The sequence below is a fragment of the Pelophylax lessonae genome, assembly GCF_965119305.1.
Source record: "Pelophylax lessonae genome assembly, chromosome: 1".
Taxonomy (NCBI): Eukaryota; Metazoa; Chordata; class Amphibia; order Anura; family Ranidae; genus Pelophylax; species Pelophylax lessonae.
The window spans coordinates 89,391,785-89,417,643 of NC_138768.1; the positions used below are offsets into that span (position 1 = coordinate 89,391,785).

Sequence of the window (25,859 nt, forward strand, 5' to 3'; positions counted from 1 at the left end):
GCTATTGTCTTGCAGGTTTTTTTTTTCCCAGCGGTTTACTACCGATTCAAGTACTTGCCCTTTATTCCTGCTAGGAAAGCTTTAGCAATTCAGTGAAGAAATCCAGTTGGTCTCTGGACTGCTGTTTGAACCAAGCACCAACCTTTTAGCTTGAGTTAGGATGGAGCGAACTGAATACAAAGCTCTTGGCTTGTCTGGAGGCAGGTCTCCGACAGTATACAGCCGGTCTTCTACCTAGAACACAGAATGAAATTGAAGTTACAGTAATTTGAAAACCATGGCCAGACCTGTGGGCCATCCTAGAAGCTTATCCTGTATCTTCCATTAAAGTGGTTGTAAACCTCAGACATGTAATATGAACAAAGCATATTCCTCTATAGTGTGTACTAGACTCAATTAAAAGCACAAAGCTTCATTCCTCTGCTATCAGGAGTCACTTTTGACACGTTTTCCTGACACCAAGAGAAAAAGGATGACAGAGGGAAGGGCCTCCAGCAGATTGATAGCCACAGCTTTGTTCCTGTGAGCTGTGTGAAGGGGGCGTGTCTCTTCCCTCCCAATCAGCTCTCAGAGCTCTCCTTATGGAGCACCACAGAATGTAACTTCAGCTCTACGCCCCCTTTTTTCTGAACTCTATGACAAGGTTATAAATTCTGGACTTTGATTGGATGTAGAGAAGAGAAGACTGCAGATAGACAGATACTACTTATGTAGGAAGATTGGTTTAATCTCAGTGTATCACCTGAAGATAGTCCCTTCACTGGGTATATGTAAAGGTTTACAACCACTTTAATGTGACTAACATCTTATGCATCCCCCTGCACCGAGACAAAACCTCCACAGTCCTATTACTGTCCATTCTCTAAAGACTTGGGATAGTGTGAAATATTCAGGTAAACTGCTATTCCATTACATGCCCCTCCCAACTATTTTGGGAAACCCTTGGTTCATTCCTGGATTGGAATCACCAAGCCTTTTAACAAGTTCTGGACCAGGAGGATTTGCCCCCTTCATGACCAGGCCATTTTTTTTTTTTTGCGATTCGGCACTGCATTAATTTAACGGACAATTGCGGGGTCGTGCCACACTGTACTGAAATACAATTGATGTCCTTTTTTCCCCCACAAATAGAGCTTTCTTTTGGTGGTATTTGATCGCTTCTGCGATTTTAAATTTTTTGCGCTACAAGCAAAAAAAAAAAAAAAAAGAGCGACAATTCTAAAAAAAACAACCAAATAATTTTTCAGATTCTGCTATATAACATACCCAAAAATTAAAAAAAAAAAAAAATATATATAACATTTTTTATCCTTTTAGGCCAATTTGTATTCGGCTACATATTTTTGGTAAAAAAATAAATATATCTAAAATAATAATAAAATAATCGTGGCAGCCGGTCCCGTGGATCGGCATCCCTGCTGCCTAGTGGGGGTGAGAGTGCGCAGCCGGCGGTGCGCGCGCTCGCCCCCCAGCACCACTCCCGCAAACCGATGTACCCATACGCCGATTTGCGTAGACAAGCCAGCCTGCTGCAGTATGTATGCGGCGGGCGGTCAGCAGGTGGTAAAATACTTGAAGAGCTGTTCCAGCTGTGGAAAAAAAAAAATATTAAAATTTGAGTATTTGCAGCTGCTGTATTTGTAGCTGCTGACTTGTAATATATATATATATATATATATATATATATATATATATAATTTTTTTTTTTATTTATTAAAAAAAACACAAAAAAAAAAAAAAAAACTTACCTGTCCAGGGAGCCCGCGATGACAGCACCCCAGTCAATTTTCCTATCGGCTGCCGCCACCATTCACTCTAAGGGAAACCGGCAATGAAGCCTTTCGACTTCACAGTCGGTCCCCTACTGCGCATGTCATAGGCTCGGCAGGGAAAAGGGAAAGGGCAAGGAACATTTGAACGGCGCTGTCTCCCAAGTACCTGTCAAAAACAGGTACCCGTTTCCCCCTCCCCCTGCTGAAAGATGCCAAATGTGGCACCGGGGGGGGGGGGGGGGGGGGGGAGCAGATGAGCAGAAGTTCCATTTTCGGGTGGAACTCTGCTTTAAATAACACAGCACTCTCTATAAAACTAATTAAACAGTGCATAACCATGCCACTCAGCAAAAATGGAGCATAAAAATGTTTCTCTTCTGAAAATTCTAAGATTAATGAAATGCATTGCACAGGGCAAAGCAATGGGAGGTCATAATGCACATAGATGGCTGGTGGTGTGCAGTTTCGTAATCTTTTTACCTCTACTTATGGGGTATATTCTATATTTGAGACCCAATGATGGGATGAGTAAATCATGTCTGAATGGCTTTGGACAAGCCTATTTTCACTTATGTTAAAAGTGGTCAACAGAACCTGATGAGTGCCCCTGTATAAGAAGAGTGGTAAAAACACATGAGAGTGGTTTGTGGACTCTTTGGTTTGTACGTTTTTTAGAATTTCATATTTTGTGCCGGTTTTTTTTTTTTGTTTTTTTTTTTTTTTAAATGTCTATTTGGTGTAGTGGAATGTTTATGAACTATTGTTTTTATTTTGATGGGAATGCTGTATTATTTGGTATTTATTGTACCATTTAAATTTTCACACAGCTTCTTATTTAAGGGTTATAGATACACCTGTTAGCGCATACAATTTTTATCTGTTTAAAGCTCTTTAAAATGTTGGAAAAGCTTTGATCCGTTCTTCTCACCTCTGGCCTCAGGACCTTTGAATCCCCATGTGCCCATTTAGATTTATGGGTCCATAAGGCTAGCCATACACTATACAATTTTCCTATTCAATTTCCTTTAGATTTACCTTTAACTATGTAGTGCAAGGGCCTGCCTGATTGCATACAAATTGAAAGTGTTTAGGTTTGACCTCATATTATATGGTTTTGGTAAATCTAAAGGAAAGTTGAACAAGAAAATTGTATAGTGTATGGCCAGCCTTAGAATGATAACATCTCTGTAAAGAGATTATTTTTCCAAATACCAAGGATATGGTAAAATGTATCTGATTGTTTGGATACACAAAAACACATTTAATACTTTAATAAATTAATTTGATCTAAAAAAAAAAAAAAAAAAAAAAAAATGCTAACAGCTGCATCTGCTATACTCCTCATGTAATAAAAAAAAAAACATTTTGAGTTTGTTTAGAGGACAATAGAGCACGGGCAGCGTGTAGCCCAAGTCTCACATCTTCTGCTGAAGTATCTAGACTACCAAACAAACATTGCAGCAAGGAGAGGGAGACCCCCGTATCCGATAAAGTCTGTAGCAGTTGGGTAGAACTGGGGCAGAGATATGGCCAGAATCCCAGAAAGTAATAAATGATTACACCCGACCTTTAAAAATGTTCTTAATGGAAGTGCACCCGTTCTATATTACCTGTCCCGTTTCTTTATTGAGGAAGCAATGCTTGAAATATTTTCCGAGTTGCTCTTCCTCACAACGGAAAACAGATCCATCTCCTGGGTAGATTTCCACTGAAAGAGTGCCATCCATATTGAACCTGAAATAGAGGATTGCATTTACATAAACACCGTGATAATGAGAAGAATATAGATTACAAGTATACCAGTGAGGTTATGTGCTTCATCTACAGAGATGTACTACAGTATTAAAGGGTCACTTCATAAAGAACATATATTTCAATTATTGACAGATGATGGTGGTTGACTCCCTTGCTTCTAGACAGGATCTTCCTATTAGAGCCCTTCCATTAGATCCGCATGCTGCAGAAATAGAAGTCTCATTGTTTCTGCTAATTTAATCCATTAGAAACTATCATATTTTATATAATTATATTTATATATACACACATATACATACACACACACACACACACACACACACACACACACACAGTATAAGCTCTAGGTGGACTCAGGTTTGCCTAAAAACACTTGTTAACCACTTAAGCCCCAGAAGATTTTACCCCCTTCCTGACCAGGCCCTATTTTGCGATTCAGCACTGCGTGACTTTAACGGACAATTGCACGGTCGTGCAACGCTGTACCCAAATGAAATTGACGTCTTTTTTTTCCCACAAACAGAGCTTTCTTTTGCTGGTATTTGATCACCTGTGCAATTTTTACTTTTTGCGCAATAAACAAAAAAATAAACAACAATTTTGAAAAAAAACAACAAAATATTTTTCACATTTTTTTTATATGAAATTCCCCCAAAAAAAAAAAAAAAAAAAAAAAAAAAAAAAATCAAAAATTAACATTTTAGGCCAATTTGTTTTCTGCTAAATATGTTTGGTTAAAAAAAAAAAAAAAAAAAAAAAGAAATAAGCACATTTTGATTGGTTTGCGCAAAAGTTATTGCGTTTACTAAGGGAAAGATTTCTGTCATTTTTGGTGTTTTTTTTATAAACGAGTAATGGCGACGATCTGCGATTTTTTTTTGCGGGACTGCGACATTGCGGCGGACAGATCGGACCCTTGACTGACATTTTTTGGGTTACCAGTGACATTACTACAGTAATCAGTGCTATACATATGCACTGTTACTGTAATATTGACACTGGCAGGGAAGGGGTTAACTTTATTGGTGATGCAGGGGTTAAGTGTGTCCCTAGGGTGTGCTTCTAACTGTAAAGGGGTGTGGCTAGTGATGTAAGCACAGAGACATACGATCCTACATAGCAGGATCGTATGATCTCTGTTCTTACATCAGGGAGAATGACAAGCGGCTTTGTTTACATTAGCCGACTGCCTTTCTCCCTCTCCACAGGGAGATCGCGAGTGGCCGGCGGACATCGGGTCCGCCGGTCACACGCGCGGACTTCTTAGGGAACGAGTGGGGGCGGGAGCGCGCCTCCAGCGGCGCACGCTCGCCCCCTAGAGGCTCTCAGGCTAGCGACGTAGTCCTACGTCACTTTGCCTGTACGGGGCTGACCGCCGCAGTAAGTAGTCGTGCGGCGGTCGGCAAGTGGTTAAGCTGGATACACACTATACAATTTTCTTTAGATTTTTTTCCTTTTAGATTTACCAAAATCATATAATATGAGGTCAAACGTAAACACTTTCAATTTGTATGCAGTCAGGCAGGCCCTTGGACTACATAGTTGAAGGTAAAGCCCCGTACACACGTACCGATCGTCGGCATACAAATGTTCGTCTTTTCTCCCCGGGATGTCGGTGTCTGTTGAAAAGTGCAAAGACAGCACAAGGACAGCACAAGAATTTTGTCTGCAGACTTCAGCTGACTGCAGAAGTGATGTCATGTAATGGTTAACTTTCCCTGTGTTTTTAATTTTCTGAGCATGCCCAGTCTTGCAAATCTGCGGTCTGTCGGCCGAATTCTGTACTGACAGGCGAACAATCGTCCGTTCTGGTGTCCGCAGACAAAAATTTTCATGTTTGCACGAAAGACTTTTGTCCGCGGATTGTGCGCAGACATCTGTCGGAGGCACCATACTAACACGCGTACAATCGGCAGATCTTTCGTCCGCCGACGTTTGTATGCCGACGATCGGTACGTGTGTACGGGCCTTAAATCTAAAGGAAATCTACCAACAAAAGTTGTAATGTGTGTATCCAGCCTTACTTATGCCTTGAACACACGATCAGATAAGCGGACAACTTATCGTTCGCATTTTGTTGCATGATACTAGCATCGAATTCAACAATGCGTACTAAACGTATGATTTTTTTTTTTTGTACGATTCTGGAAAAGCTTCCTGGTTGCGTAGCTACGTATCGGATAGTGTAAAACAAAAACAATGGCAGCCAGGCTTTTTCCGGGTTATTTTAGGGTTTCTGATCATGCGTGGTCGAAAAAGCTGTGTACTAATGATCAGATTATCGTGCGATCAATTCGAAAGTTACTTTTTTCGTACGATTATCTGATCGTGTGTACGAGGCATTGGGGAGTGACATGGGCAGACAGGAATGACCTAACCACTTAAGCCCCGGAGGATTTGGCTGCTAAAGGACCAGGGGTTTTTTTGCGATTTTTTACTGCGTGACTTTAACGGACAATTGCGCGGTCGTGCGACGCTGTACCTAAACGAATTTGACGTCCTTTTTTTCCCACAAACAGAGCTTTCTTTTGGTGGTATTTGATCACCTGTGCGATTTTTTGATCACGCGCTATAAACAAAAAAAGAGCGTAAATTTTGCAAAAATAACAATATTTTTCACATTTTTTTATATGAAATTCCCCAAAAAAAAAAAAAGTAAAAATCAAAATTTTTTAACATTTTTCGGCCAATTTGTTTTATGCTACCTATGTTTGGTAAAAAAAAAAAAAAAAAAAAAAAAAAAATCGCAAAAAGCGTATTTTGATTGGTTTGCGCAAAAGTTATCGCGTTTACTAACAAAGAGAAAGATTTTTGTCATTTTTGGTTTTTTTTTTTTTTAACGCGTAATGGCGGCGATCTGCGATTTTTTTTCGGTACTGCGACATTGCGGCGGACAGATCGGACCCTTGACTGACATTTTTGACACTTTTGGGGTTACCAGTGACATTACTGCAGTAATCAGTGCTATACATATGCACTGTTACTGCAAAAATGACACTGGCAGGGAAGGGGTTAACTTTATTGGACAGGGAGGGGTTAAGTGTGTCCTAGGGGCGTGCTTTCTACTGTGTAGGGACATTCCTATTGGTGTAAAAGCAAAGATCAACCGTTCTACATAGTAGAACGGTCAGATCTTTACTTTTACACAGGGAGAACTGACAGGCAGCTTGTTTACACAAGCTGCTCTGTCTTTCTCCCTTCACAGGAGCGATCGCAGTGTGACTGGCGGACATCGAGTCCGCCGGTCACACGCACTGACTTGCCTGTGAACGAGCCGCGGCGGGCGCGCGCCCGCCCGCGATAGGCTCGCAAGTCAGTGACAGGCGAGTGACGTACCGATACGTCACTCTGCCTGGCCGGGGCTGACCGCCGCAGTATATAGTCGTGCGGCGGTCGGCAACCGGTTAAAGTGTTACTAGACCCACAACAGTATAATCAGTCTGTATATGCAGTAAAGCATGCTTGTTATACTCACTGTGGAACCTAAGGGGTTAATCCACCACATTGTGTAAAAAGGCTGTTTGATCCTGTATGCACAGATCCTTACCTTCTTTCACTGACTCGACAAGACAGAGCATTTGGAGTCAGGCTGCACATACTCCGTTTGGTGTGTATTGTTAGAGTTTTTTTCTTCTTTGCAGAGTACATGTGATCAGCACAGGGCCAATAAGCACTCACCAGAGGGTTAGCGGTCCTGGATACTAATAGGACAGGTCAGCGCAGTATGAAAACTCCTTCTTTACCAGGAACTGATAAAAGTCACAGGACTGCTATACAGTAAACCCCCCTCCATTGCGGGGATTACGTTCCGGACCCAGCCGCGAAAAGTGAAAATCCGCGAAATAGAAAAACCCTATTAAAATGCATTGTAGGCATGTTTTTTTACTGTCACTGTACGTGTAAAAGCATTTTAACCACTTAAGCCCCGGAAGATTTTACCCCCTTCCTGACCAGGGGGTATTTTGCTATTCGGCACTGCGTGACTTTAACGGACAATTGCGCGGTCGTGCGGCGCTGTACCTAAACGAATTTGACGTCCTTTTTTTCCCACAAACAGAGCTTTCTTTTGGTGGTATTTGATCACCTGTGCGATTTTTTGATCACGCGCTATAAACAAAAAAAGAGCGTCAATTTTGCAAAAATAACAATATTTTTCACATTTTTTTTATATGAAATTCCCCCCAAAAAAAAAGTAAAAATCAAAATTTTTTAAAATTTTCGGCCAATTTGTTTTATGCTACATACGTTTGGTAAAAAAAAAAAAAAAAAAAAAAAAAATCGCAAAAAGCGTATTTTGATTGGTTTGCGCAAAAGTTATCGCGTTTACTAACAAAGGGAAAGATTTTTGTCATTTTTGTTGTTTTTTTTTTTTTTAACGCGTAATGGCGGCGATCTGCGATTTTTTTGCGGTACTGCGACATTGGGGCGGACAGATCGGACCCTTGACTGACATTTGTGACACTTTTGGGGTTACCAGTGACATTTCTACAGTAATCAGTGCTATACATATGCACTGTTACTGTAAAAATACACTGGTTGTGAAGGGGTTAACTTTATTTGGAAGGGAGGGGCTGTGTGTATCCCTAGGGGCGTGCTTTCTACTGTGATTGGCTGTGGCTTGAGCTGTAAGGACACTGATCAACGGATCTACATACTAGATCCGTTTTATCAGTGTCTTTACAGCGAGGAGAATGACAGGCAGCTTGTTTACACAAGCTGCCTGACATTCTCCCTCTCCCCCGCCGATCGCCGAGTGACCGGCGGACATCGGGTCCGCTGGTCACACGCGCGGGGGGGGTCCGTGACCACGCGGGAGCGGGGGCGCGCGCTCGCTCCCTAGACCCTCACAAGCTAGTGATGTAGCCCTACGTCACTTTGCCTGTGAGGGGCTGACTGCCGACGTAGATCGGCGTTAGGCAGTCGGCAAGTGGTTAAGGTCTTTAAACACACTTTTAAAACAATAGAAACTCATTTAAACACATAAAATATACTAAGAGACATAGCAAGAGCTATGGAAAACACAAAAATATTTCATTTTTAATGATTTATATAGTAAAATAACATTACAAAAAAAACGCGAATTACCGGGACCGCAAAAACTGAACCGCGATGGAGCGGGGGATTACTGTATACTGCTGCTGAGAAAAGGTATTTAGGAGTTTATATTTAATAAAATAATTGCATTTCCAAGTTCTGTGTACTGTGGGAGATCGGATATAATGAATGCAGGGTCCTGGGTTTAGTAACACTTTAGGTACTTCAATATGTATTTCTTTGCTGGGGAGGTTTCCCCCCACCCCGATAGGACAGTCAGTAACTTCACGCAGTGATAGTACCAACACCCAGCCACGTGAACCCCTGTGTGTTCAAGCATAGGGCAGATGGCGAATGCAGTATGTAACGCCATGCCACCACAACAAGCCATTCATTCATACAGTTATGAGCTATAGGATGTTAGCTGTATTTGCATATATATTTGCTAGATATCTGGATAGCCTAAAAGATGCTATTAAAATCATAGGCGTGCAAAGGGGGTGTGCCAGGTTTGCCTGGGCACACCCTAATCACTCCGATTCTCCCTACTGCCTGGGCTTCCCCTAGTGTTGCACCCCCTGCAGTGCTGCTGGCTTCCCTCCTCTACCCCCAACTGCTGCGGGGATGTTTCAGAATTTAGAGCGAAGGAAGGGGGCTAATCAATATGTCATTTACTGGCCCCTTCCCTTTCTAAATTAACACACTCACTGTGTTTATTCATAACTGAAGCATAGTAAACTGTTTTCTATGCTTCCATTTGTGAATGAACAGGAAGCTGCCCAGCACAGAGCATTCATTTGGTGGAACTGGCTGGACTTGTCTCTTTTTTTCAACCAGACTATCTATGAGACTATGTGGCTTTACAGAGCCTGGGGACCGGTCATTCACTGCCCAGTGCAGCCGAGGTTGCAGAAAAAGGCATGTTTGTTTTAACTTTGGGGTGCACACCCTAATGCAATAGGCTGCACACATCTATAATTAAAATGCTATATATTCAGTAACATATCTAACCTGTAAAGGACACCATTGTAAATCACCACTTTTAAAGGCAGAGGATGAGCTGTTGGAAAATCTTCTTGTTCCAAAGAGAAATGAGAAAAATTCCATCTAAAATATAAAATAATATAGTTGAGAATTTCACCAAAACATAAAGCCTACACTGGGCAATGGAAATACAAAAAGAACTTTATGTGTGATTTATGGGATATAAAATAAAGGGACAGCCCCCGTATATGACACAATGATTTAGGAATATTATGGATATTCTTATCATATTCATCGTCATTTAGAATAGGGAGATATAATGATATTGTTAATAATGATGAATAATGATATTCGTCATCATTAAGAATACGATATAACAGTATGATGTTTGCCTTATTCAAGGGTGATAAAATAAAAAACTAGAACAGTGATAGGGTCTCTTCAAAAGCCTTAGTTCTGCTGTGGGCCAGGGAAATCTTTGAATGAGGAACATTTCCCCTCCTAGACTGTGCACTGCTGACTTTAGCATGTCCGTTATAACCTTGGGTAACACTACCCCCCCCCCCCCCCATAGGGGTTGCAGTGTCAGGGTTCCCAGCTGCTGCACAGCCAGTCACACAGCATTTCCTTTTTGCATCCATAAAGAAAACAGTCTTTTGGCTCGTTTTTTGGTTGTGGTTTTATTAGGGGATAATAATTTGGATAGGGTAGGGATTATGGGATGCCCAGTTTAGCAATGGCAACAGAACTAGGGACAACCTCCTCCATATTTTTAGCTTCCACTTGATCCTTCTGCACAAATCTTGATCCTTTACACTCCTTTAGGAACTAACAGTCTTTTGTTAGCTTTCGCAACAGCCCCTTACAGGCTAGGAACTCTCAGTCCCTTAGAAAGTAGCACATGTGGAGTGAACTGCATTCTGTGACTCCTGCTTCCCTGTAGACACTAATCCCAGCTACACTTCTTCAGACAATGCTAGCCCACCTGGCTGTTTCTTCTTCCCAGTCTACCCGAATGGCACACTGGAGACTTCCAAGGGAAAGATTGGATGAAGACTGTCTTGACGAGAGCACTACTACAGCTGGCAGTCTCTCCCCTTGTCTGTCCATGCGCCCTGCTGATCTACCCACTCTGTCTCTCCTTGCTCCTGCTGCCTCTCCGGAAAATTTCCTTCCGACTGCCTCCTATGTTGGACCAAGCTAGCCATCCGAGCTCCAGCCTGAGGTAACCCCCTCCCCAGCAGGGGTCCCTCAAGGGTCGCCAACAGACTCCCTCAGCACTGCTTCTTCATCTTCCACATGACTCCCTGGCTGGTATGGCTCATGTCTATTTAGGGCTCCTTCGTTCCCTGACAGTTCCACTTCCTGGGGATTGACTAAGGGTCCCTCAATGTGTAAGACAGCCCTCCTAGCCTCCGCCCACTAATTTCTAGGATATTCTCCAACATTATAGAACCAGGGGGAGGCACCAGAGAGCTGCCTGGATAAGTCATCCAGCCCTGAACTCTAATGGCCCTGACCCAGGATTTCATGGCTCAAACTTAGCCCTGAGCCAGACTATAGTTTTGCTGTACTACCACTAGTAGCACACTAGAGGGTGCTACACTTGGAAAGTGTCATATTAGCTATTAAATAGGTCAGCAGAGTACAAGCAGGAAATAAAGCATCCACTTCATGCAAGTGATCCTTGCTAAGAGTATAGCTCTTGCCGGGTACACATGGGCCGAATATTGGCCAAAATCAGCAAGTACAGAAGAAACCGGCCGGCATTCACCCCATGTGTACAGCTCCCTGTCTGACAGAAGCTGGTCTCATGACTGGCTTCTGTCAAATGGGCATGCTGGAAACCAACATCCGATCGGCATCCGATCAGCTCTGGCAACCAATGGCTGTGAACGCTAATCTGTGTGTTTTGGCGGGAGGGCGGTTCCACTGTCATAACACAATAGCACAGCAGGGGAGATTGATGTACTAACATCTCTTGAACTAGTACAGCGATCTGTCAGTTCTTTTTCTTTCATCCCTCTAGGCTGAATGGAAAAAAAAAAAAAAAATGTATTGTGTGTACCAGGCTTTAGGGCAAGAAGGGCTCCATTGGGGGAATAATGAAAGCAATCAGAGTTTAGAAGCACCTATTGTACTCAAAGTTTTTTCCATCTTACTTCAGAAACCCCTATGCAATAGACAGGTGCCCTTCCTGTACAGAAAGAAGGAGCTAACAATGTTAGTGTTCATTGCAAGGTACATCCCAATAGGTCTGAGCATGGGGAGGATCACCATGTTGTTCTTAGTGAGGTATCTGCCTGTTTGTGGCTGCCCTTTAGGTGGAGTTTTTCTGGAAAAAATAAAAAAATATAAAAAGACACCCCCTAACCCCATCCACCATTCCCACTGGTGCCCCTTCATAGATCTGTACAAAAACTGGATTTCCCCGATTGTTATTTATTGCACTTGGATGTGCACGCTCCTACCACTGTATGCGGCAACACTTAGGCTTTGGAATGGAGGCTGCAATGCACTGCATTATGGGAGGGTCAGAGCATGGTCGTGTGCATCATACTTTGACATTTTAAGAAGGGCACCAGCAATGATCGGAGCAGTAGATGGATGTAGAAGCAGTCAGTGTACACAGTAAAGGGTGCTTATTTAGTGAAAGGGGAGGTGGGCTTTTTGGGTAGTATTTTAATACAGATGTCCTTTAGGGCAACCCAACCTGATTCTAACCATCTGTGGGTGAACATACAGTAGATGCCCCACCTGTTAGGAGGGAATCAGCAAACGATTTTACACATTAGAAAGCCTATTCTGATCGCTGTTATTCTCCCCTTATAAGTGAATATCTGCAGCCACTACACTCTGGTGAGTTCCCTATTTACAACAGATGACTGAGATGAGCTGCCAAGCTATTGGCACACACTCTAGTGACTTTGTGGCCTGCGGAAGGTCAGATCATACACACATGCCCAACAGATGTCCAGACTCTGTAGTTAGCTAAGGCTTCATGTACACACAGACCAGGTTGACCACCACCCACGGGAAAAACGCAAAACGCGGCAAAATCATGGCAAAATTGCTCCGCAAATTTACTACAATTTTGCAGTGGCCGGCAGTCAAAACCTTCCTATCCTGAACACTATTTTTTGCACTCAGGAGAGGGAGGTCAAAGGTTGAACCTCCCCTAAGCGCAACAGCTTCGAAGCTCTTGTAAAAGCCTATGTGTACATGGACACATAAGATTTTATGCTGTTGAGTTTAGGAGCTTTGGCAAAAAAAAATGCCAAAATCCCCTAAACTTAACTTTAGAAGCTGATAACACACATGAGCCTTTAGTGTTATATGGCCCTAGGCAGAGCAGTAGACAATACACAGGGCACAAAATAAGTACCTGTGCAGGTGTGGTGCAGGACAGCCGAGAGGCAGAGCACGTGGTAAAACAGACAAAGCTCCTTTTCTGAGATGTCTCGAGCACTCCTCATCATCAATAATCGTACAAGTATCTGAAGATCCCTCTGTAGGTCTTTGTGTGGACTGTCTGTTGAAAAGAAGAGCCAAGTTCATGGGGTGGTGGAATGACAGTGGACAGGACGCTGTAGAGTAACGCTGCACCAGCCATGTATACTGGAAGGCATGCTTTGTCACACATGACTGGGAGTCTTCTTGCATCGCACAAGAGGAATATTTCCATCTTCTACTGTCTCTAGTTTTATCACTTTCTGGATTCGAATCACTGCTCCCTGAGTTCTCTTTGTTCTGTGATGTGGGGAAACAACTGAGCTGACATAAAAACTCCACTGTGAACTCTTGCTGGGAGATGGGCATGTATAAATGGGCATGTCCATCTACCGAGGAAACCTTTACACTGCCATCTTCCAGATGTGTCACACACCCGGTGTCATCCTCCACAGAGGGCCATGTGACTTCAGATATATCCTTCATAAGATTCTGAGAGAACAGGGAAGAAAAAATAAAAAAAAACAGCGGTCATTACATTATGATCAAAGGAACTGGAAGGAGGGATGGCGCATAACAGTGATGTGGGACTGATACTTCTGAATAGAGCACAATCAGTACATGATAATGATTAAAAGGTTTATTGAAAAAAAATTATAAAATCCACAAACCAGGCACCGACCAGATGATCCTTAGTATAGCATAAGTGTGCTGTGGGGGTCCTGCACGGTCTGGGGGGATGACACTGGGCCAAATCTTGGGAGGGATAGGGAGTGGAATCCCGATGGATGCACAGCCAAGAAAGGAGGTCTGCCCGGCGTGTGTATCGGCCGGTGTACACAGACGCCGGACCTCGCATCACTTCCAGGATCCCTGTGCAGCGCTCGTCACAGGACACGGTGAGCCATGGGCGGAGCGAAGGGCGGGCCGGCGTGGAACTCAAGCTTCTCGGTTGCCGTGACTACATGTTTCGCGCCCATGGGCTTTGTCAAGTCATGGCAATCGGCAACCAGAAGCTGTTTTAAGCTGACAAGGAGGGCGGGAGTGGACAGAGCAGCAAGAGAAAAGGATGTGCAACGGATGGGAAACCACACACAATAATGAGGCAATGCAATTATGAAATAATCCAGCTATTGCAGAATAATAAAGATAAAAATTTTTTGGTTGTTTTTTGATTACATTATGATCGCCTTCGGTCAATCATTAGCAAATGTTAGGATTCTGCTTTGAAACAGTGTTTTGTTTTTTTTGGACAAACTAAACTCTTGAATCTGAATGGGAAAAAAAAAAAAAAAAACCCACACACAATACATAACCCAATTTTTGGTAAACTGTAAAAGATAATGCTATGCCGAGTAAATGGATACCATACATGTCACGCTTTAAAATTTTATTGCTTTCACAAGAAATGTAAACATCCCTTATGACAGAAATTGGCATGAAACAGGTATTCTTTATGGAGACCCCAAATCCTTCCTTTGCCCTTAAAAGTATTTGACCACACCAAGATCAGTGAGATCAAATTCTTCTGATTTTTTAAAAATTGCACCGTTTATGTCCGGGGAAACCGAAAGTGATGCAACATAATTTTATGGATAATAATATAACATAGAGCCCAACAAAGCCCATCAGGTCTTTGCTGGGCTCTATGATCAGCCGGCGGCTGATTGGCTACCATGCATAGCTGTACCAGATTTTGCACACTCCTGTTTGAGCCCGGGTTCACACTGTTCCAACACGAAGTCAGACGACTTCCAATCCAACTTTGCCCTGAGACTTCATGTCCAACTTCCATGTGAATGCATTTGAAGGGGAACCCCATGTCAAAATAAAAAAAAATGGTGGGGACAAGGTGCTTTGGGGGCTGCATGCTCAGATAAGGATCTGGTATGGATTTTTTTTTATTATTTTTTTGTCATTGGGTTCCTCTCAAAATCCATACCACACCAAAAAGGTCTGGTATGGTCTTGAAGGGGGAGACCCCACGCCAAAAAAAAAAAAAAATGTTAGCGTGGGGTTCACCTTCAAGATCCTCAGAGTACAAGTTGACACATGTAAGATCAGTTAAGATGATCCGAATTGGATGCGACTTACATTCAAATCAATGGGCCGAAATTGTGCCCAAGTTGGACCAAAGTAGTGCAGGAACCTTTTTCACAGTCGGACTGACAGAAGTCGGACCAGTTAAGACAGCTCTCATAGGGAACCATAGATTTTGACATGTCATGCGACTTGTGCTCTTGAAGTCAGAGCGTATGTCGGACCAGTGTGAAGCGGCCTGAGTGAATCAACCCAAAAGTACCAATACTAGGAGGCCACTAAACAGATCAGAAAAAAAAAAAAAACACACCTTACCTAGCCCACATTTGAGCGGCTTTCTAAAGTCTGACTTATGCCTCGTACACACGCAACGATTATCGGCCGACCGATCGTCCGACTTTTGTCCAGAGTGGTGTTTTGTTGGTTGGAATGTGCCTAGACTGCACACTAATTTTCTCGCCCAACAAAAATCTACTTCAGAAGTGATGTCATGTGTTGGTTTACTTTCCGTGTGTTTTTTCTTCTCTGAGCATGCCCAGTCTTGCTCATCAGATTTTTGTCTGCCGAAATCTGTACTGACTGATGGAAAAATCGGCCGTTGTGTTGACGGGCAACAAACATTTTATAGCCTGCACACCAGATTTTAATCGGCCAAAAAGTCGGAGTAGGTTGTCGAAAGCATCATACTAACAAGCCGAAAATCGACCGATCGGACGTTGGCTGAAAATTTCCCGGCCAATAATCGATGCGTGTGTACGAGGCATTAGGCTCCATTCCCACTTGTGTGACTTGTCATGCAACTTTAGACATCAAAGTTGCACGACGATTCGTTCCTCATGTTTACTAATGATAACCATTCATATAGGTGTGACCTAAAGGGCAAGTTCACCTTTACAGAAAATCTGTAAGGTGAACTTACACTGGACCCCCTTCTTCTCCCCCCCCCCCGACCTGGTACCCTCGACCTGGAGTCCCGCGAATACCCGTTGTGAGACTTAGGGTTTCCGCTTTACCGGTTCGGGGATTTCAAATGTTTTACAATGCAACTTCTGTTCAACAGTCGTCCATTATCACAGGTCAAAGTCAAAATCGTATCCAAGTTGCACCCATCCAAATTTGCGTTAAAGTTGCACTCCAAAGTCAGCGCAACTTTACAATCATACAAATGTGAATGGAGCCTAAAGGGAATGAGAACAAAGCTTCAGTCTTTGCTGCATAGCATTGGTAGAGAAGATGGATTCCACAGGATTGAACAGAGATTGCAGAGTGTGCAGCCCTGGCAGAAGAGATTTTGACAAGCGGCTGAGAACGCTGCACAGCAGAGAGCTCGGTGGATTGGGGAAAGGTCAATATTAGATTGGGAGGGGGGTAATAAAAAAATAAGTGTAACTGCAAAAAAGTATAGTTTCATTTAGAATGCCCATTCACACTCATGCATTGCAGTAACACGCACATTAATACAATGCACCATACACATGCAAGCACATTGTGGAGTCCTTAATTTGTTGGCTCCTTAAAGCACTAAGGGAACACACCAACATTGCAGTGCAGTGCACCACAAATAATAGCAACTAGCAATAATCGCATTGTAAAATACGACAGGCTGGTTGTACCCAAGTTGATCGATCAACTAAGGTACATTCAGCCTACCCATACACGGTTAGGATCTCGGATGGTCCCTGTTGAGCCGGCCAAGATTTGAACCGTCTATGACTGGCTTAACACACCGTGAAGGATCAAAAAAAGGTGTGACTGGTTTACGGATCTGAAAAACCACATGTCCTCTTCATACCTATCCCGAGCCAGATAGTTAGCATTAAGTTAACATTTTCAGAAGCAGGGCTTGGTAACGACAGCAACCATATTTCTTTTACAGAAGTCACATGCCTTAACAGAACCAGAACACTTAAAGGTCAGCTCCAGTCAAAAGGATATAAGTTTTGGAAATGTGAAGAAGGGTTAGAGTCTTTGTCAGATTTTTATTGTTGTTACTGTCCCTATCCCTATATGCAGAGATTTCTCCCCCCTTCTTGTCAGAACAGGAAGTGATGGTAAATCTCTCCCAAACCAAACAAAAATATTTTCTTCCCCACTACTTTCAAACATTAAGAATTAAAGACAAAAAACGTTTTTTCCCCATTTTGGATAGAGTAAGAAAAAACAATGTTTTGCCATCTGTTTCCCATTGGTGATATTTATACTTCCTTCACTGTTGCAAAGACTAGGGGGTCTCCAAACTTTTTAAACAAAGAGCCAGTTTATTGTCCTTCAGACTTTAGGGGGGGGGGGGGCGGACTGTGGCTAGCTGGAGTGCAAATATTCCTGGCATCAGGGGAAGTAAACATTGTCACATTTGGTTTTAGGGTTTTAGTGCCCATGGCTGGATAAAGGCAAGCAAAGGGCTGCATTCAGTCCCGGGCCACAGTTTAGAGACCACTGGCAGAGACAAAAAAAAAATTCATTCAAAGCGAAGAAGTCCCTGATTGTCACCAGAACTTGTGTCCAGATTTCCCCTCTCTGCCTTTTCTGGTGACCATCCAAAATTTTGGAGATTTTCTCTCTTTCCTTGATAAAAGTAAACAGGTCAAAAAGAAAGTGAACCTCCCTAACAGGAGCACAAACCGTAATAACACCTGACAGGCGTTCTAGTCCCTCTCCACTCTATCTGAAAACTAAGACAAATATAAAATAAATAAGTTTTGCCTTTAGTTTTAGTTTAGTCCTGGTTCACACTGGTGCGATGTGAGAAACCCTGTGATTCAGTGTCGGTTCCCACATCGCACCTGAATCGCACACTGGTTAACACTGACACCTGCAAAGTTAAAGACACCCCTAGATCGGTTCGCAGAATGCAGTGTGAACTGTCAAATGGTGCAGGAATCGGATCGCTTCACCCATGCAATCTGATTCCAGTGCGGACCAAAAAAATAAAAGGGTCCTGCACCATTTTGGTGCGAATGCGATTTCAGCCATACAGTTTGTATGGCGGAAGTAGCATCGTACAAACAGCGTATGTGATCTGCACAGCAATGCAGTGCTAATCACATGCGATGTCTGTTGTCGCACAAGTGTTTATAGGAAATCCATAATATTTCTAAGTTTGGTGTGCAATATTTAGAAAATCCTTTTTGCTATATTTGTGTAAAAGGCTGTAAATTTTCATAGAAAAAACATCTTCACACAGAAGAGAATAAAATACATACAATTCTTTTCTCTGCAGGGATGAGACTTGATGGCAGAAAAGGACGGCTAGAAAAAGTGTTGCGAAAGTTCAGGGCCTGAAGAACTTGATCCTAAAGAATAAAGAAATAAATGGAATAGAACATTTCAGATTTTCCTTATTCATTATAACATTAACCAACTTCTTTCAAAGGGACATGCTGGAGATATTTTGTTGATCAGTGGCTGCAGCCACAAATCTGTGTATTCTGCCAATGGTGGGTCCCGCCAGGGCTGCTCATAGGGGGGAGACCACCAGTCCTCCTGTAAAGGGCCCGGGCACACAGGGGGGCCCCAACAGCACAGAGGATCAGTGCAGTCGGGCAATTACAGAAGGATGCCCGGTGTGGCCCTCTGCAGCAGCTGAAAGTCAGTTTCTCCCCATCCTGCCACCTTTTAGCTACTGCAGGGAGAAACACAGACACAGGGCATCGTTCCTGTCAGGCCTGACTGATATGAGGAACACACTCGCTTTTCTGCTCCACTGAATAGGACCAGCACATATGAATACTACATATAAGTGTAGCGGTTGCAGTTTCCTGTGCCGTGGACGGTTCTATGCTGCCACGGTCTATCCAGAGGAATATTGGTATTTTTTCCAAATGATCAAACATTTTATACTCTGAACACTGTGGGATTGGCTGCAGTTTACACCGGACAGGACAAATATATGCTACATATTGCCTGATTTGCTGATCTACCGATAAAAACCAACTACCTTCTATGTGCATCAAGGTCCCTAATTAAAAAGTACATGTAGCCTTGGAGATCCACTCATTCAGCACTACAAATGCAAATGATCTAAACTTTAGCATACGCCGTGACTTGTTGTCATTGGGACTCATACACCAGATACTGATCTCACATATATATATAAAAATCTCTTTTTGTACCACATCCTCCTGAAGAAGCGTTAGTCTGAACGCGAAACATGTAGAGGCAATCTTTGTTGCAGTGGATCCCTCAACACCGGATATATACCTGCATCTACTATGATCTAGGATTGAGTATCAGGTTTATACAATATTACTACTTAATTTAGCCGTGATTGAGGGAAACCCACAATATCATGAATTCAATGTTATGATCTGTTTTTAATCGAATTATAATGTATCTATTTGTATCATTTTGATATGTGTACACTTACAAATCTCTTTTAATGAATTTTCAATAAATCTATATTTTTATAACATTAGTGTTGATTACTGTGCCGAAAAAGTCCACTCCTTTAGCAATAGCTATTCCTTTTCATAAGTATAAGGGAGTGCTGGGGAGGCTGCTGCACACAGAAGGCTTTTTATCCTAATGCATAGAATACATTAATAAAAAAAATCCTTCTGCCTTTAGAACCACTTTACTTGAACAAGTTGAAGTTAGAAGTGGATTGGTTACTATGCACAGCTGCTTCAGATTCTTTGTGCACCAGTTGTAGTAAATCTCCCCCGGTGTCATCACGTCGCAGGCACTGCTTGAATACCTATTGTTGGTATTACCATGTCGGCCAGGAGCAGCGTCCAATAGAGTTCAAAGAAAAAGTGACCGCACTCAGGAAAAGTTTGAAGAATGAAGTATTTATTCCCCCGTGGAATATAATCCATACAAAGCTTCACATAGACACAGGAACAGGCAAACGTGTTTCAAGATTCTAAGATCGCTTAATCATTAACAATCGTCCAATAGAGTCCCTGTATGCTGAACATGCGGGTTAACGTTGCACAAACATTACACAGCAAATACAAAGGATCTTTCTGCCGGCAAGATTCTGTGTATTTTAAACGAGCCCTACAGCAGCCCTAGTGCAGCCATGTGCTATACAATCTGATTGTACAACCTCCTTTAGATCTACCATCAACTTTGTAGTAAAAGGGCAAGCCTGATTGGATACAAGCTAAAAGCATTGTTTTGGTCTGTCCCCATAGTATAGTTTTGGTAAATCTAAAGGAGATTGTACAATCAGATTGTATAGTGTATGGCCAGCTGAAGAGCGCATTTATCTGGACAAGCAATTGCAGTTAACCCCTTCTTTTAGGTCCAAGCAAAAAATGTTGTTAAAGGATAGGTTCACCTTTTATATATTTTACAGCTGTACACCCTCTCCTTACCTGTGATAGTGGGTGAGGGTTCCTCTTCCCTGCAGCTGCAGTCACATATAAAATCGGCATGGCTGTGCGGGACCTCCGCCAGTGCCGCCGTGTCATCCATTCACGGGAATCCATGAATGAATAGCGCTGCGCAAACTGTCGGCGCTATATAAATCCTGTATAATATTAATAATAATGAATAAACAAGTCCCATCTTCCACTGCAGCAGATGGACTTGTAGCTTCAATGGACTGTGAGAATACTGGTCATCACACTCCTAGTCCATTCACACTTCCTACAGCTCTAATACAGAGGTACAGGCACAGAGCTATAAGAAGAGTGCAGGAGCCTGACGTTGCACCCATGATCCGCAGACTCTAATTACAATGTTCTGCAGGCTCCACTAAAAAAAATGCACATTCTTTTTCCGCAAAAATTGGTGCATTTATTTTTTATTTTTTCCAGCAAGGTGAACTTGGCCTTTAAACCTCCCTGCATCAGTATTGCATAGACATCAAGAAGGATAATTAATCCCACAAACTGAAAAATGAAATGTTAGGGCTCAGGTACACAAATGGCAGCCATTGCTACTCCTCTAAAGAGCAATTTGTGGTGGATTGCTTCTGAGGGCATTTGACAGGCAGCAGGGAGACCTCTATTTTAACCCTGTAATGCCCATACCACGTACCCTGCATGCAGTTGCAGGTCACTTCCAGAACGGCCCTGTACACTTGACTAGTTTGCGTTTAATGGTGGTACTCCCATCTGAACGGAACAGGGTGGTTTATTTACTAAAGGCTAATTCACTTTGCATTGCATGTGCATTTGGAAGTGCAGTCGCTGTAGATCTGAGAGGGATGTGCAAGGAAAATAAACAGCATTTTGGCTTGCACATGATTAGATGATAGAAATCAGCAGATCTTCCCCTCATTTCAGATCTACAGCGACTGGACTTCCAAGTGCACTTGTAGTGCACAGTGGATTTGCTTTTAGTAAATCAACCCCAGGGTGTATCATTTTTGCCGGGGACCATGAAGCAAAGCATTGCAGCTGTGGCATGTCTACAACTCCCTACAGCGGCTGTGTAGGGTTAGGGGGGCCTAAAGGAGAAGTTCCCCTTGGGTAACATGTTACATCTGTTTTTTGGGTGGAACATATAACTTGTTCCCAATGCTGCAGCTGCTGCCCAATCCCCCTCATCCCTGTGACAGCAGTATGGGGAGAAGTTCAGTTTTTTAAATCAGCAGGGCTCCGCCAATGCAGCAGCGTCATTCATTCACTAAGCTCTGTGTGTGAGCTACAATCCCCAACATCCTTTACAGCTGTCCGCTTGTAGTTCTCAATGAACTATGACCATGGAACGCCATGGTAGTTGATTGATTCTTCCTGGCCGTACGGGATGTACGGGAACACAGATACACTGACAGATCTGGAGGAGACCTGCATGGTACCAGCGATCTGCTGATCACTGGTGCAATGCTTTACAGGCTCCAAAATAAAAATAAATAAATGCATATTTTATTACCTGCAAAAAAAATGTACATTAATTTGTTTTTTTTCTAAAAAGTGAAGGTATCCTTTAGGCCCCTTTCACACTTATGCGACCTGATTTTACCGCAATTTTGCAAAGCGATTATGAAAGCAATGGCTATATACCTCAAAGCGCATTAAAATCGTGCCAAAGTAGTGCAGGAACTACTTTGAAGTCGGTGCGACTTAAAAACGCACTGATATGAATGGGGCTCATTGAAAATAATGGAAAACGACTTGTCATGCGATTTTGCGGTCCAAAATCGCAGGACAAGTCGCACTAGTGTGAAAGGGGCCTTAATTGAACAAGCTGAAGTTAGAAGCTGATTCCCATGCAAAGCTGCACCAGATTTTGCACCTCCCCCCCAGTGTGTAATGTGTCTGGGTTGGCCCTTATCTGCTCTCTCCTTACCCGGCAACTGCTTGTCACAAACTCAGTCCTGTGTCTCCCCCTCTCCGGCTTCTGTACAGGGTGAGCTCCAAGCAGAGGCTTCTCCCACATGAACTCAGTGCCACACGGTGACAGGCAGAGCCTCCCTTCATCTCCATACTGCACCTCCACAGAGTCATCAGAGAAAAGGAAGAGTCTGCAGCCTGAGGACATTATTCTCCTGTACAGGAAGTGTGCCTGGCCTTCCTGATTCTCTACAGACACTTTCTGTTGTGCTACACCCACCCACCATCCAATCAGAGTACTCTAAGGGACTACGGAGGACATGTTGATAGGATAGTGGGTGTTGAGGGGCGGGGTGTTGTAGCTCTACGTTTCTGTCACTTAGCAACCAAGGGATGCCAGTCACTAGAGAGCCAACTCCCTCAGGGATGTCTCCAGCCATGGAGCTTGTATTGTGTAACATTCATAGAGCAAGGCTCGGGAAAAATGGCCACTGCATTATTGTTAACCACTTAAGCCCCGGAGGATTTTCCTGCTAAACGACCAGGGGGTATTTTGCGATTCGGCACTGCGTGACTTTAACGGACAGTTGCGCGGTCGTGCGACGCTGTACCTAAACAAATTTGACATCCTTTTTTTCCCACAAACAGAGCTTTCTTTTGGTGGTATTTGATCACCTGTGCGATTTTTTTATCATGCGCTATAAACAAAAAAAGAGCGTCAATTTTGCAAAAATAACAATATTTTTCACATTTTTTTATATGAAATTCCCCAAAAAAAATGTAAAAATCAAATTTTTTTACATTTTCGGCCAATTTGTTTTATGCTACATATGTTTGGTAAAAGAAATCGCAAAAAGCGTATTTTGATTGGTTTGCGCAAAAGTTATCGCATTTACTAACAAAGGGAAAGATTTTTGTCATTTTTGTTGTTTTTTTTTTTTAACGCGTAATGGCGGCGATCTGCAATTTTTTTTGCAGTACTGCGACATTGCGGCGGACAGATCGGAGCCTTGACTAACATTTTTGACACTTTTGGGGTTACCAGTGACATTTCTACAGTAATCAGTGCTATATATATGCACTGTTACTGTAAAATTACACTGGCAGTGAAGGGGTTAACTTTATTTGAGAGGGAGGGGCTATGTGTGTCCCTAGGGGCGTGATTCTAACTGTGATTGGCTGTGGCTTCAGATGTATGAACAGTGATCAACGGTTCTACATAGTAGAACCGTATGATCATCATTCATACACCGGGGAGAATGACAGGCGGCTTGTTTACACTAGCCGCCTGACTTTCTCCCTCTCCCCCGACGATCGCCGAGTGACCGGCGGACATCAGGTCCGCTGGTCACACGCGTGGGGGGGTCCGTGACCACCCGGGAGCGGGAGCGCGCCTCCGGGGGCGCGCGCTTGCTCCCTAGACCCTCACAGACTAGCGACGTAGACCAACGTCACTCTGCCTGTGAGGGGCTGACCGCCGCAGTAAATAGTCGTGCGGCGGTCGGCAAGTGGTTAAAGTGGAACTTCAGTCAGAAAATGAAGTCCTTAATGTAAAGCATTAAGAATAAGTGCCTGTGCTGTTGAACCACTTCCATACCACTGAAGGTCATATGACGTCCTGGGCTGTCAGTGGGTGCAGCTGCAAGCATCATTTAGATATCTTTTTTTTCTGTCAGAATAGCGCTATTCGTCCCAATAGGTTTCCTAAGGCTCTATTCACACCTAAGCGTATCATTTTTCAGGCGTTTTTTTTTTTTTTTTAGGGTATTTTTCAGGCGTTTTTTGCAGGTGTTTGGAGGCAGGCATTGACATCTAACAAAAACGCTTGTAATCTGCCAAAAAAAGAAGCTCATTTACTTTTTTTTGAGCCCCAGGCGTTTTGCTTTAGGCAACAAAACACTCATATGTGAACAGGGGCCATTGAAATGAATGGGATTTTGCTTGTTTGGGGTTTTGACACTTCAGAGATGAAAAAACGTCTAATTGACAGAACACGAAGGCGTCAGCGGACATCTTCTTACACCCAGGCAAGTCTTCAATTTCACACTTATTTTAGCAGTAAACTCAACTTATATACTGAAATATAGTATTATATTATTTATTATTATAATAATATTATTAGTATTAGAGTAAATACAGTGACAAGCCTGCAGGCAGAAGGTGCCAACGGCCATCTTGGTACACCCCCCGCACTGCTCAACGCCAAACTGATTCGGTCGTGGTGTGGAATAGTCTATTTCAGTATATAAGGTGAGTTACCTGCTAAAATAACTGGATTTAAAGACTTGCTTGGGTGTAAGGAAGATGTCCGCTGTCGCCTTTGTGTTCTGACAGATTAGGAAACCTATTGAAACGCATAGCACATGCGCAATAAGCAATTTTGTTCACAACGTCACTTCTGTTGCATTTTCTGATAGATAGCGGTATTCTGATGGAACACCGGTGATTCCCTGCACAGTAAAAAGAATCATAGCGGCATCCCCCTATAGGTCATCAGTTCAGAGTTGACTACAAATAATGGACCTAGTGTTATCGATCTCCCTCTGGCATGCATAGTGATCAGTGGCAGCCCATACATTGGGAGCGCAGAGGCGCCGCCGCCCCCCTATCCATGCATCTGGCCCCCCTAATCTACATGCAGGGTGCCGGACGCATTGATTCCAAAGGGTCTAAAGGCTTCAAAAAAGGGTGGGCTCTGGGCGCAGAGCACTTGCCCTGAGCCCACGCAGTTGTGTGACAATGGTGAATATTCGCTATTGACACACTCATTCTCCTCCCGACCAATCAGGAAGCGAGTCCTGAGACCTCTTTCCTGATTGGCCGAAAGGAGAAGGCATGCTATTGGCCAGGAAGGGGGGAGGATCATCGGCCTCTCGGCTCCTCATTCCATCACCACACCCAGCCTCAATTCGCTCATTCCTTCCAAAGAGCTTTTTTTGCAATACCCCACGATAGATCACGCCATTCAGAATATCCTGAAGGCCGGGAAGGCAGCCTGGCTCAGGAAAACAGACATTTCCAATGCCTTCAAGTTGCTGCCGATACACCCGTCACTGTAGCATCTGCACGGTGCGAAGTGGAAGGGACTTTATTATTTTGCCGTTCGCCTGACATTTGGGGCTGAGAGCAGCCCCAAGATTTTTGAACTATTTGCAGAGACTCTGTGCTGGCTCCTATTAAACGTCTGTTGCTGTCTGGTCGTTATTCATTATTTAGACGATTTTCTGACAGTTTAGAGTCCCACATCCACTCCGCTCAGCCTAGTAAAGACGGTGGCGCTTTTTTCTGCTTTGGGGGTTCCAGTAGTCGAGGACAAAACTGTAGGTCCCTCTACCAAACTGACCTTGTTAGGTATTTGTTTGGACTCGGTTGTCATGCAGGCGAGCCTGCCCCCTGACAAGGTCCAGAGGATCACGGCAGAGGTCGAGTTGTTCCTCCTTAGAGGTTCCGTGTCACGGAAAGACCTCCAATCTCTCTTTAGGTTCTCTGAACTTCGCCATGAGAATCATTCCCCAAGGCCGCGCATTTGTTTCTAGGCTTCTCAGTCTGCTTCCTGGCCTCCCGCGTAACGGAAACGTCATCTCATTGGACGGGCAGA

General features: G+C 43.3%; 1 protein-coding gene across 2 annotated transcripts in view; it reads right to left on the bottom strand.

Moving 5' to 3' along the window:
• LOC309568520 (uncharacterized protein C5orf34 homolog) overlaps nucleotides 1-22,487 on the bottom strand; it is a 47,256-nt gene extending 24,769 nt beyond the window's left edge. For both annotated transcript variants that reach the window (XM_082274203.1, XM_082274204.1), the window contains exons 1-6: nucleotides 22,278-22,487; nucleotides 18,239-18,328; nucleotides 12,931-13,487; nucleotides 9,573-9,668; nucleotides 3,383-3,506; nucleotides 143-234 (exon numbers count right to left, since the gene is read on the bottom strand). In XM_082274203.1, coding sequence (XP_082130329.1) covers nucleotides 143-234; nucleotides 3,383-3,506; nucleotides 9,573-9,668; nucleotides 12,931-13,487; nucleotides 18,239-18,328; nucleotides 22,278-22,469 — 1,151 coding nt within the window. In that variant the 5' untranslated portion in view covers nucleotides 22,470-22,487. The remainder of the gene's footprint in view (nucleotides 1-142; nucleotides 235-3,382; nucleotides 3,507-9,572; nucleotides 9,669-12,930; nucleotides 13,488-18,238; nucleotides 18,329-22,277) is intronic.
• Nucleotides 22,488-25,859: the final 3,372 nt, after the last annotated feature.